General features: G+C 36.8%; 1 protein-coding gene across 2 annotated transcripts in view; it reads right to left on the bottom strand.

Moving 5' to 3' along the window:
* NCOA2 (nuclear receptor coactivator 2) overlaps window positions 1-12,394 on the bottom strand; it is a 188,770-nt gene that overhangs the window by 62,251 nt on the left and 114,125 nt on the right. For both annotated transcript variants that reach the window (XM_063392769.1, XM_063392760.1), the window contains exon 5: window positions 11,600-11,772. In XM_063392769.1, the coding sequence (XP_063248839.1) occupies window positions 11,600-11,772 (173 nt within the window). The remainder of the gene's footprint in view (window positions 1-11,599; window positions 11,773-12,394) is intronic.

The raw sequence follows: 12,394 nt of genomic DNA, 5'->3' as shown, positions 1-12,394 counted from the left end.
TAGTTATTTAAAGGGATTTTTTTAATCCAAGTCCTTTACAAAACTGTGCTTCAGATAAATTTCATCTATTTCAACAGTGGCTACATTACTTCAGGCACATTATGAATACAGTGGGGCTGTGGGAAGAAAGGTAATGATTATTAACCTGCATTGTTTAAAATATTCTCCAAAATTAAGAGATCTTTTTTCATTACCCTAGAAAATCTTGGCTTATCTTGTTGCTATGATTTACATCCAAAGTCACTTTTAACCTCAATTGCATTAATTTGTTCTGTCACATATTAATTAGCAGACATTTTAAAATGTCTGCTAATAGCACTGATAGGTACAAATGGGCTCCCTTCAACAGACTGAACCATACTTAAAACTTAATTAATTAGGCGCTATCGTTTCTGTTTCTCTAATTCAGATTCATGAAGCAGGGATCAGCACCCAGTCTGAAATATGTCAGTATAATCCATAAACAGCTCTATGATTAAACACTAATGGTATATTGTTTTCTCTCTTTCCTCAGTGAGCTTTATCAGTTCTCTTCTGAGAAGAAACCTGGAGCTGTGTTAACAGTTCCCCATGGGTAATCAGGAGCTCCGTGGAATGGATGCTCCGTGTTGTGCTGGTGGGTGCTGCCCAGCCAGCTCTGTAGTCTTGCTGTTCTTCCCAGCCCCAAACTCCTGACATGGCCCAGGCTGGGAGTGAGGGGCCCTTGTTGGGCAATCATCACTCTGAATGCACTGAACACATGCAGCTTTAACCAGGAAATGTTGAAGATTATGGTTTGCCTCCAGCCAGGACCCTGCTTGGCACAAAGGCCAGTAATGCAGGTCTGCAGCCAAGCCCGTGCATTACATCAGAAGTGATAATCCAGAACATTTTCCTCCAGTCTCCAATTTACTTATTTGCTTGCAAAAAGGAACATGGGTGCCTGCTCCTCACTTTCCATTTTACCCATTAGAGCACCAACAGGTGAGACCGTCTACAAAACAGCTGTTACTTCCACAATATGATGCCTTCACCTCAGCCTAAACACTTAAGAATCCTGAGGCCAAATCCTTATTAAATAAACCAGCCAACTAACCCAACAAAAAATCCCCACAAAAAACAATAGAAGAAACCCTATCACTTGCTTTGGAAAGCATTTAAGCTGTTGAGATAAATGATATATGCTCCTTGTCTGAGCTTGGAAGAAAGAACAACTGGCAATGCCCATGACCATCACATAGCTCAGGGAAAGGAGGAGTATTCTTGCACCATAATTCACAATGACCCTGAGAAAGTCAATATCCTGCCTCAGTTATATTTAATGAAGATTTTACAGACTGGCTTCCCTGCCTGTATCTGTGATATAAAAAAGTAAGGGGGAAAAAGCTTACTGGGCATATTTACATTTCAGATTGCCAACTGCAAACACATGATTATGTTTTGAACATTAACTACAATGGCCTGACAATCTGTACTACAATGTTCACTTAAAATCAGCACCTCTTGCAGATAGACAGATGGTGGCTCAACTTTCAAGCTCAATAGTAATCACAATAATCCTTGATTTTCATCAGTGTAATACTCAACGATTCATTAGTAACTTTTGTCATATTCCCTAAACTATTTGATGATTTCTTACTGCAGCAAAACATTATCAGAGGGATGATAGTGAATGGAAAAAAAAACTGTCACAGGTTGGGTGTTGCTGGTCATAAAATTATGGCTAAAGCCACACCAAAGCAAGAGACAGTATGACTGGGGAAGACGTGAAAAACAAAATGCAGGACAATTACTGAAAAAAGAGAAAACAGTACAGGCTTAAAAAGAAAGCCCTTCAAAAATTGGTAAATTAGAAAACACAAAGAAAATCCATCCAATACAAAACTCCACTTTTGATAATTAGTGACAGGAAGTACTGCATTCAGAGCAGTCAATGGGGATATGAAGAAACTACTAAAGATAGGAAAAGAACCCCCAAACATTCAAATATTTCCTTCAGTCCAAGATAGTGAAAGGTTTTATACAAGAGAAGCAAGACAGGAAGAATTTTATGTTAATGGCACAAAACACCTTGATATTTTTCCACCAAACACCAAAACAAACAAACCAAGAAAAATCTAAATTAGGGTCCCTCTGAGTTTTCCAGTCTATATTTAGAGATTACAACCTTGATATTTCTTCCTCTTCTTTTTTTTAGTTTTTTTTTATTTCCAAGTAGATTAAATACTATCTTTAAACACACTTCCTCTTCAGTGTTGTATATAGGCCCACACCTAATTTGTCTATGGAAGACATCTTCCTCAGAAGAATCATGGGAATTGCAGGTTGTTCCAAGTCCTTCTAGGAAATTGTGCCTCAGGAAAATAAGTACCAGTATAAGGCTAGTGCTCTTCATGATCACATATCTTAAGATGACAAGGGACCATTCTAACACATGCCAAAATGTTTCACCAACTCCTGCAACATGACAAGAACTTCCACTGAATATTCTGAAGTACATTCAGAGTTCTTTGGGAGGGCTGACAGAACCTACCAATTTCTTCATTAAGGTGATCCTGATTTCAATTGACTTCCCATTAACAATCTGCCCCTTCTGTATGAGCTGGTCACAAATTCCAGCTGTTAGGCTGTATCCTGCCTTTGTGTGCTGGAGTCCTCTGGCAGGCACACTGTGGAGCTCCATTTTGGTTCATGCCAGAGGGCAAAGCAAGGACACGCATTTCTGCTCTGAGACAACTTGGGCCTCAGTGAAGGGAGGTACAACACGGCTGCTTCATCCAAAGGAGCATGTGGACACTTATTCAGATAACATCTGAAGCATCTCCAGTTATGGAGTATCTCCTTAATGGATTTATGGTTTATGGAGTTACCCACTTTAGCACAACTTCATGAATTTATGTACTTTTCTGTCTCCCCTTTCTGACATTTGCTCTGATCTTGGGCACGTTAAAGAAGGGAAGGAGAAGACGTGTGTGTTTAAGTGTGCAGTGATTGCATTAAGAGTACCCCTTGTCTTGTAAAATAGAGATGTGCCAACACCCCACAATGATGAAAGGAAACAGAATGCATGTATGTATTGACTCTCTAGTCATTTGTCTGAGGGCATTCACTATGAACTCAGTGGTGCTCATGACAGAGCAAGCAACTGATCACTTGCCATGTCATCCTTCAATCTGCAGTCTGTGATTGTCCCCCCAGTTGCCTACAGTGGCTTTTCATAAAAGAAACTGAGAGCTGAAGTACTAATAGATGATTTCTTGTTTTTCATATCCTTGGTCATTTCACATTCAAGGACCTCTACTTCCAACTGTCCATACACAGAATTTTTTACAGCAATAACAAAATGCATGACTTAGAACAGATGCAATTATCTTGGTTCTGGTTTGAACACAGAGAAGCCTTTGATCAATGCCTCTTCAATGTGCTGTGAATCTACAGGTTTTCAGGATTCAAACGTGGTATGAAAGGCATTGCACCCTATTGTAAGTAAATATTATATTATTGCTTTTCAAGCTGCAGTCTTTAAAAAGAAAAGATAAAAGCTGTGTAACAAAAGCTAGATTTCTTAAAATAGATGATCTTTTTTTGACTAAAGTATCATCACTATTCACAGTGAATTAATTTGCTATTCCATAAATTAAGCTGCAGACAGAGAGCCAAGGTAACATGAAGTCTCCTTCATTTACTTGCTTTATGTGCTGCTGAGATTAAGATGTTGTATTCACTAATCTAAAGCACACAGCAAGATTTGGTGTTCTACAGTCAGCACTTTTTACACTGCAAACCATCCAGCAACATGGGACTAAAAACACTATCTTAATTTAAGACTCAAATCAGAAGGCTACAAATGTTCTTTAACACCTAAGCTCAGCATTCTTTTTAGCACCTAAACTCAGCCTTTGTTTCTGACCAAACTTCTCAAGACAGAACAGCTGGTGAGAAACACGAGACTCAGAAGCTTAGTCCATATTGTGGAGGGATGCATATCAGTCTCTATTTCTGTATTTTATTTTCCCCTCAAAACAAAATGCTAAATTAATTTATTATATTACAGTTCATAAGAGATTACATGATAAACTGCAACCCCCCCCAAATGAACCTGTAGAGTTTTGATGCTTAAAGTGCTCAGTGACAATTTAAATGCAGACTGAGAACAATGCACTTGCCAAGTAGGCAGCTTCCAAAACCAAAAATTTCAAGAAGAGATGTCTCTTATGGAAGACATTTTTACTACAATCCCAGTAGTACATAGACCATAATATAATCATTACATATTAAAGTAACTAAACCAACATTTTAATGACACTATTCCTCTAAAGAACAAAGAGGAAACACTAGACACATATCCCTCAAAGAAGGTTAAATATAGGAGAAGCAGCTCAGTCCTTTATAGCATTCTCCAGCATTGATGTTATAGATCACAACCTCTTACACTGCAATAATTTTTGCAGCTATATAATAAAAAGTAAAGAGCCATACTTTGCTAGTTTGAGTTATTTTTTTCTCTTGGACATTTAGAGTTCTGAAAGAAAACAAAGACCAAAGAAAAGTAAATATAAGTAGGATGCAAAACAAACAAGAAAGTTTTCCTCTAGCACTCACCAGTAATGACTATGTCCACCTGAAAAAGACCAGTACCTCAACAGCTAAGAGCAACATTCAGTTTCTCTTTAACTTTGACCCACAACTTGAAGTCAAAGCTTAGATTTTTTGGTCTAAAACTATCAAGCAAACGATCTCTGGCATGGAAACCATCCATCACTGACTAAGCTGAAGCCCATGGTCAAGAGGAATGTCTTCTTAGGTGACAGCCATCACATGACACCCTGCAACCCCCAACACCACCAGGATGCTGTGGGCTTCCCACAGCTCAGTCACTGCTGGTGTGCTTGGATCTGTGTGCGACCCACAAGGGTGAGACAGATTCTCAACAACAGGCCAGCTCAAAAACACTGCTCAGGCTCACCACACAGCTGCAGAAATGTGACTTCACGGTAAGGGAGGCAAGGGAAACTCATGATCAGGACGAGGGCAGGGATGGCAAAACCAGCGCTTTTCAACAGCTGACTTACTTTCCACAGGTTAGTTTGCAGACCCACACACTTGATGATCATTTCTATCTGTTTTCTTGAAGCAAGAGAATCATAGAATCACAGACTGGCTTGGGTTGGAAGAGAGGTTTAAAGATCTTTCACTAGGCCAAGTTGCTCAAAGCCCCATCCCATCCACAACTTCTCTGGGCAACCTGCTCCAGTGCCTCATAACCCTCACAATGAAGAACTTTTTCCTCATGTCCAATCTAATTCTATCCTCTTTCCACTTAAAACCACTGCCTCTTGCTCTGGCACGACAGGCTTCAGCAAGAAGTTTCTCTGTGTCTTTCTTGTAAGCCCCCTTTACATATTGAAAGGTTGCAATAAGGCCTCCCCAGAGCCTTCTCCACTCCATGCTGAACAAGCCCCCTCTCCTAATTGTTTGATCCCAGTGTGGACACAGTTGTATGTTATAAAGTATCTTCAGCTACTTATTTGGTAAGTAATATTAATTATACTATAACTCTGCCTCCACAGGAGAATATTAATATAGTTAAAAAGCCTTGACTTATGTGTAGATAAGGTCTAAGTTAAGCATTCTGCATGATACACAACTCCAGTAAAATAAGCAAACACCAGGAAGCTTCCTGCTTGATGGGTCTGCTGGCCAATGACTACTTTTCATCAGACACAGAAAAGAAACTGATGGTCTGCATTACCTAAAACCACTTCAAATTCTTCAGTGATTCAGTAGTTCTTTGGAGTCATGCAAGTAGTAAAGTCAACATAAATTGCATATTTAGCCAGAAAGCTTTACAATATACAGAGGAAGATCAAAGACACTTTCAGTGCATCACTCTCAGCTGTAGGTAGGGGAGACAGCAAAGCAAATTCAGTAATAGCTGTTGTTTTAGGGTTTTTTTTTTTGTAAATTCTCTGCATAAATTCCTTGACTTCAAGCACAAATTCCTGTGACATTTAATTCAGTCTTAAAACCCTATCAGACTGAAAATACAGCATATCGAAATAGTGATAGCCATGTAGAATTCCTTCAAAAATAAAAAGCTTCAAAAACTGGCATAAAATTTGAATAACTCTTCTCAAATATGATTAATATAAAAATATAATTACAGTAAAATTGACCCAGTAAAATATTTGCAAAACAAAAACCAACAAACAAAACACAAGTCTGCATACGCTCTCTTGTCTTAATATCCTGATTTTGCAAGATATTTATGCACATAACTTTGAAACTTTAAGTAGTTCCACTGACTTAACAGGGATTACTCATCTGTTTAAAGTTAGGCAGTTGCTTAAATACCTTGTGAAATATGAATCTAAATTCAGATCTGATAAATTCAAAGTAGCAGCAGCCAAAGCAACACCTCATTACAGCGCTAAGACCATGCTGCTTTCTTTTAGCAAGTTATTTTACTTGCATACTGGTGCTGGAGGCAACAATACACTATCTGCTGGAGTGCCCTTGTGATTACACAGTAGTGCTACAGGGAAGCAAAAACTGATTTTGCTATCAAATGTGAAACCAGAAAAAGAAGACAAATTATTAGCAACAAGCCTTCTTTTAAAGTTCATACAGGTTTCCATGCATGTCTCTCTTCATCAAGCACTTCTCCCTCTCCCAAAAATATTTTGCCTTCACCTTGGTGATTTGTTCTGCCCATGGTCTGTCTTTTAAGGCTATTCTGAAAACAAGATATGTTTCATAACTCAGGAGTGTACATTAACAGCTAGACTGGTAATTGTCACCCAATATCCCTTCCCTGCACCACTGAAAAGCTGATCTACAGAACACAACACCTCTTCAGAAACTGGTGACACATGAAAACTGGACTCAGCAGGAAAATGGAAGTGACATAAAATCATATTTGAGGATACTTTATCACAGTAGATTACACCCCACTGTATGTGAATCTAAATAAGACAGATGGATGGCATCTCAAAAAAAAAAAAAAAAAAAAAAAGCTACAGAAGACAGAAAGGTTTGGAGAATAGAAGGAGAGAAAGATGAGACGGAGACCTCAAGTTTAATAAAAGGAACTCAGGGGACTTGAAAAATAAAACAACCCCATGTCTTGTACTCATGTCATGATGCATTCCTCAGCACTCCAACCAAAGAGGTCAGAGGAGACTTAGCTGGAGAAACTGCTGAAGAAGCTTAAGGTGATCATCAGAATCCTCTGTACCTACGGCATTGCTGATATTCAGACAGGAGGCTAAAAGTATAACTAGATAATGAAGAAAAGAAAGTTTAAAAGTCTGAAGCAGGAGTTGTTCAAACAATGAAATGTGGCAAAAAGTCTGCTTTCAAAGGCAAATTTTTGCCTGCTGAGACTGGGGCCAGCATGACAGATAAAAGGAACTGCAAACTAAGGGCAATGGTTTGATTTTTATAACCTGCTTTATACTCAAAAGAAGAAGGAAAAAACACAGAAAACCAAACCAAGTAAAACAAAAAAACCCCACAAAACCCTGAAATAAAACCCAGAAAAAACAGAGACAAAGCAACCAAAAAAATAATGAGAAAAAGCCCTCTACCATAATGAGGGGCGTCAGGCTGGTGACAAGAGTGAAGGAAAAGGACTACTGTTGGAATAAAATCAAATGAGATAGATGGGAAAGAGTTCAATTCATTGTCAACTAAGGAAGAAGAAAATTCAGATTACTTTTATTTGCTGACAGAATTTTGTTGTCTTCAGATATGAGAAAACATGTTCAGCAGTACTTATACAATAGACATTAGTGTCTTAAGTGCTGAAGTTTATCCCTTCTTAAAATAAGATAGGATACTAAAATCAATCAGACACTGTTTTACTAAGCATATTTCTTAGGTACAATCAAATGGCTTTATAGTTCCTTGGCTGTCTGGCATATAAAGGAACACTTATTCCCAATGGTCTTTGCACTTGCCTAACACAAGCTTTTTAAATTAAGCATGTGCAAATCAGAACTTACTTGCTTGTACATGTTATGAACACATCTGCAACATGTATGGCCATTACTCTTTCCAAGAAACTTAACATGGACTGCAAAAAACCAGAAGAGCTTACACTTAAATGACCATGTAACACAAATGTTCCAAATTACTTTTATGCTATAATAAAAAACTGAATTAATGTTTTCCAAAGTGCCTGAAACACAAGTCTCAAATCCCCAATGGAGATATCCACTTAAGATTTACATGAATACAACTTCTGTTTCATCTTCATGCTATAATCACAATTTTTCATCTCCTCTGGATATTCACAAAATCTCTATCCAATCATTGTAATATAATATGATAAAAGTCCTCAGTAGAAAATTAAGCTTTTGTAAAATAACTTGTCATCACTTTCCCAAGTACTAAAACCATTCCAAAACCAAGATTAAAACTTCATGCAATGGTTACAACTTCCAAATATTTTAAATTCTTTTAATGAATTCAGCTTTACACATGCATTTATAACTTGCCTTCACATTGCAATAAACAAAATCTCTAACATACCACAACTTAGAAATCTTTGAAGTATATACTGTGAGAAACGATATAAAGATAACAGATAAAGTGTTCCAAGTATATATTTGCATATAAAATAGATCAGGATAACATTATACTAAATTACATAGTATTATTAAAGCAAAAGATCTATTACTTTTTTCAGCTACCAGCCCAGCTAGCTTGACATGGGAAACAAATACCAATCTGCATTTCATCCTTCCTCGTTCTCATTTTTAGAATCTAGAATAAAGTTTCCTTGACAAATCTCAGTAGCAGCTATAAAACATTTTGCTTTCAGAGGCTTTACAAGGTGTTTATAACTGACTGTGCTTTTCTAAGTAATTAAGACCTTCATGTGCAATTCAAATTTTTAGCATTTATTTCAAAGAAACAACCTCTTTACTAAAACTTCTAAATAATAAAACTGTAGATTAAGTTCTCACTGATTTAATCTAATCTGCTTTGGAAGAAATGCAGAGCAGATCCACTGTGTGACCACTAAACAATCTTGATTTGTCCATGTCAGTGTAAAATCACTGAAGAGTTTCAGGACGTTCACATAGTTTTGTCCTACAAGTATTCTGCATAACACTAAAAATCAACAAAACAACTGTAATAAAATATTTTTTTAACCTGAGTCTTACGGCACTTCAAGCAAGTATAACATTATTTTAACCGCTTTTGTTTTAGAAATAGATAGTGCAGGTTTTTGACTGTTGTCAAGGCGTTCTAACAGGTCTTGGCAGTGGACAACCAATCAGAAAGATTTGGAACAACCTAAAAGTTAATACATTTAAATGATGAGCATATCTAAGTGTAGGATTCCCAGTGTGAGGTGATAAACTACCTATAAAACATGAGAGAGCAACAGCAACAGCCTCACTAGGTCTTCAACCTGTTTGCATTGATTATGTCAGGTTTTTTGTGGCACTGAACAGAAGTACAGGTATACTGTACTGTTTGTGCAGTTTGAACATTTAATATATGTGAGACATTTTTGTTAATGAAATGCCTGTTCCAAAATAATATTGCATTTCAGAGTATCCTGCCATTTGAATTTTCCTTACAAGGAAAAGCCTTTTAAATTTGCTATTACAACAAACAGAAGTGGTTTCTATGTAGGAATAGGTACCAAACCTTTATCAGCTCAAAGGAATAATTTCAAATATTCTGATCTTTATGTCTAGACCCTGAGATGTTATTAATGACCACCTTGAAGGTCCCCAGTGTTTTGCAGTGCCCCTTAAAGAAGCTTGAACTCAGTCTGGACAAGCTGTGAGTTTTATGAGAATACCCAGTTACCAGAACATCTAATTGTTGTCAACTGAAGAACCCTGAGTAACAAAGCAACATCAAAAAGAGCAATTTAGTGTCTTTATTGCTCAAGGGTTGCAAACTACTTCTACTTGTTGAAATAAACAGTGCTCACAGCAGTTTAGTCTGTCTTTAGAACTGTATATTCAGTTGTTTTTGCAACAAGACTTTATGACCTTAAAAAACTAACTGCACATTCAACTTTGGCACAATTCTGGCCCATGATGATTTCAACAGTTTACATATAACCTGGTCTGGTGAGTGTGAATATTTTATAACAATATGAAAGCTATTATTGTGATATTGATCCTAAACAGTAAAACCCTGGATTTGACAAAATTACCATGAGTTAGAGCCAAATTTTCAGACTAGATTTTCTAGAACTGCTGACAGAATTAGCACAGTGGACTAGCAGATTTTCCTTTGTGCACCCACCTCCCAGAAAAACACAATTGTTGTGTCCTTTTCCTTTTCTCAGGTAAAGATAAGGACTATGTGTTGCTTGGTGACAGAAAAAAAAAATCAATTTGACAAAAGGACAACGAAAATAAGGGAAAAAGAAAATCTCAAAAGTCAGCGAGGTGCAAAACAATGATGGACACTGTGTCAGGTTAACAAGTATACTTCTAATATGGGACATGGCAACATCACTAGAATATCCACTTTAAAAATCATAGCAACCTAACAGCAAAAAGAGAGCAAGCTAAGAAATAACAACTCTCCCTAAGATTAATGAGGCAGAGCCACTTTGTAGGCAGCTGACACAATCTGACTCTTTCCACTTTCCATGTAGCTTTGAATAAACTGATGTCTAAAACTGTAGATCTACTTATATATTTAGATAAGAACGTATCTAAATTATGAAACATGCAGGTTCCCCTTTTATAATTTTACACACACAGTATGGAAAAGGAAGAATTATTTTCCCACAGAGAAGTGAAAAAGTGAAAGATGTTTAAAGTGTGTGAAAATCAAAGGAATCACTCTAAACACAACTTACAGAGAGATATAAATTTTCTACATTAAAAGGAGAATGATACGCACCCACTTTAAGGATCTGAATCTGCCCCAAACACCTGCAGTGTGCCTGCTTAGACAGACCTGTGACACAAAACCCACTCCCAAAAAATTTGAAGTTTCTAAAAGATTTGGGTTTTCTCTTTGAATAGGAAATATGTCAAAAGAAAAGAAATACAAAACTAATCTCCTAGACAAAGAACAGGAAGAAAACTGTCACGTTCTGTGGTTTACATTTATAACAGGACCCTATCTAGAGATTAGAATAGTTTCAAATCTATTGTAGTTGAGGATATGATGTCATAATTTAAAGGACGTAGATAATTTAGTCCACAATATCTATTCATACCAACAAAAGAAAGCAAAAGGAATATGCAGAACACTTACATACCCCACTCTCCTGGATTATTTCTCTTTTGCATGGATTCATCATCCATGTAAGAGTATGTGGTTTTTTTTCCCAAAGCCATCTGCTAGTTTAACTTTGTGAAAGTGCAAGTAATTTCAATTCCATTAGATACACACATCAGACTGATCGATATTCTCTCTCTCTAAACAATTTTCAGTGAAGCTTATTTATAAAATACTGAATATGATACTTAACACACTCTAGTCACATGACTGTACAGCATTAGTCATTACTGGTTAATGAAAAACGTGGGAATTTGCTAAAGAAAAGCTGAAGAGACTATCAGGTTAGCCAAAAAATAAAATAACAATCAACACAAAACATTCAAAGTCAATTAATCAGGCTTCTTACCTTGTTCTTTTATCTGACGAATTTGCTTCACAGTTTCTTTCAAGATTGCACATTTGTCAGGTTTAAAGTTAAAGTTGTCAATATCATTAAAATTTGCAAAAATCAGCTCTGCAAGTTCCTCAATGTATTTATTCTCTTGCTCACGATTGCGTTTCTCAGTGCTTCTTTTAGGGCTGAAAGAGGAGTTTATAAAAATGCTGTCTTTAATGTCAGTTTACTTGCTTTCTGGCCAGCTCAAAGATGATTTCAAAATGTTGGACAATAGTTAAACAAAGACAGAGAGAGAACCGTCCTCTCTTACTACCAAAATATAACTTATAAGTTTCTCAATCAGAAAGGTTTCCTCTGGAACAAGGAAAGGAGCATTAGAAATGATGTTATTTATTTTTTTTCCAGCACTCATGTTTTTGTTTTCAAAGAGGATTGGGATTAGAAATTGAAAACACAAGATTATTTTGGGGGGAGTGGAGTGGGATTTGAATATTTACAAGAGTCCCTCCCACACAGCATTGAGAATCCAAAGAGTATTATATAGTGATTGTGCATGAGAAAATAAAACAGCTTAAATAGTTAAACTGAGCAATCCATACTCCCTGCCTCCTTGTGAATTTATGGCAGCCTTAAGAAAAGATGATGAATGAGTGGTTATGCTTTAAAATGCATTGTGTTGGTAACAGAACAGCTGTAAAGCCGGAAAATATTTTTCAAGACCTAGATTATAATGTACAACAGAGGTGGTAAAAAAAGTCTCAGACTGACAAAATGAGTGACTGAAGACTTCTTGCAGTGAAAGAC

This window comes from Prinia subflava, chromosome 1 (assembly GCF_021018805.1).
Source record: "Prinia subflava isolate CZ2003 ecotype Zambia chromosome 1, Cam_Psub_1.2, whole genome shotgun sequence".
Classification (NCBI taxonomy): Eukaryota; Metazoa; Chordata; class Aves; order Passeriformes; family Cisticolidae; genus Prinia; species Prinia subflava.
The sequence above is the reverse complement of the archived record's forward strand: the minus strand, read 5'-3'. Positions and strand labels throughout refer to the sequence as shown.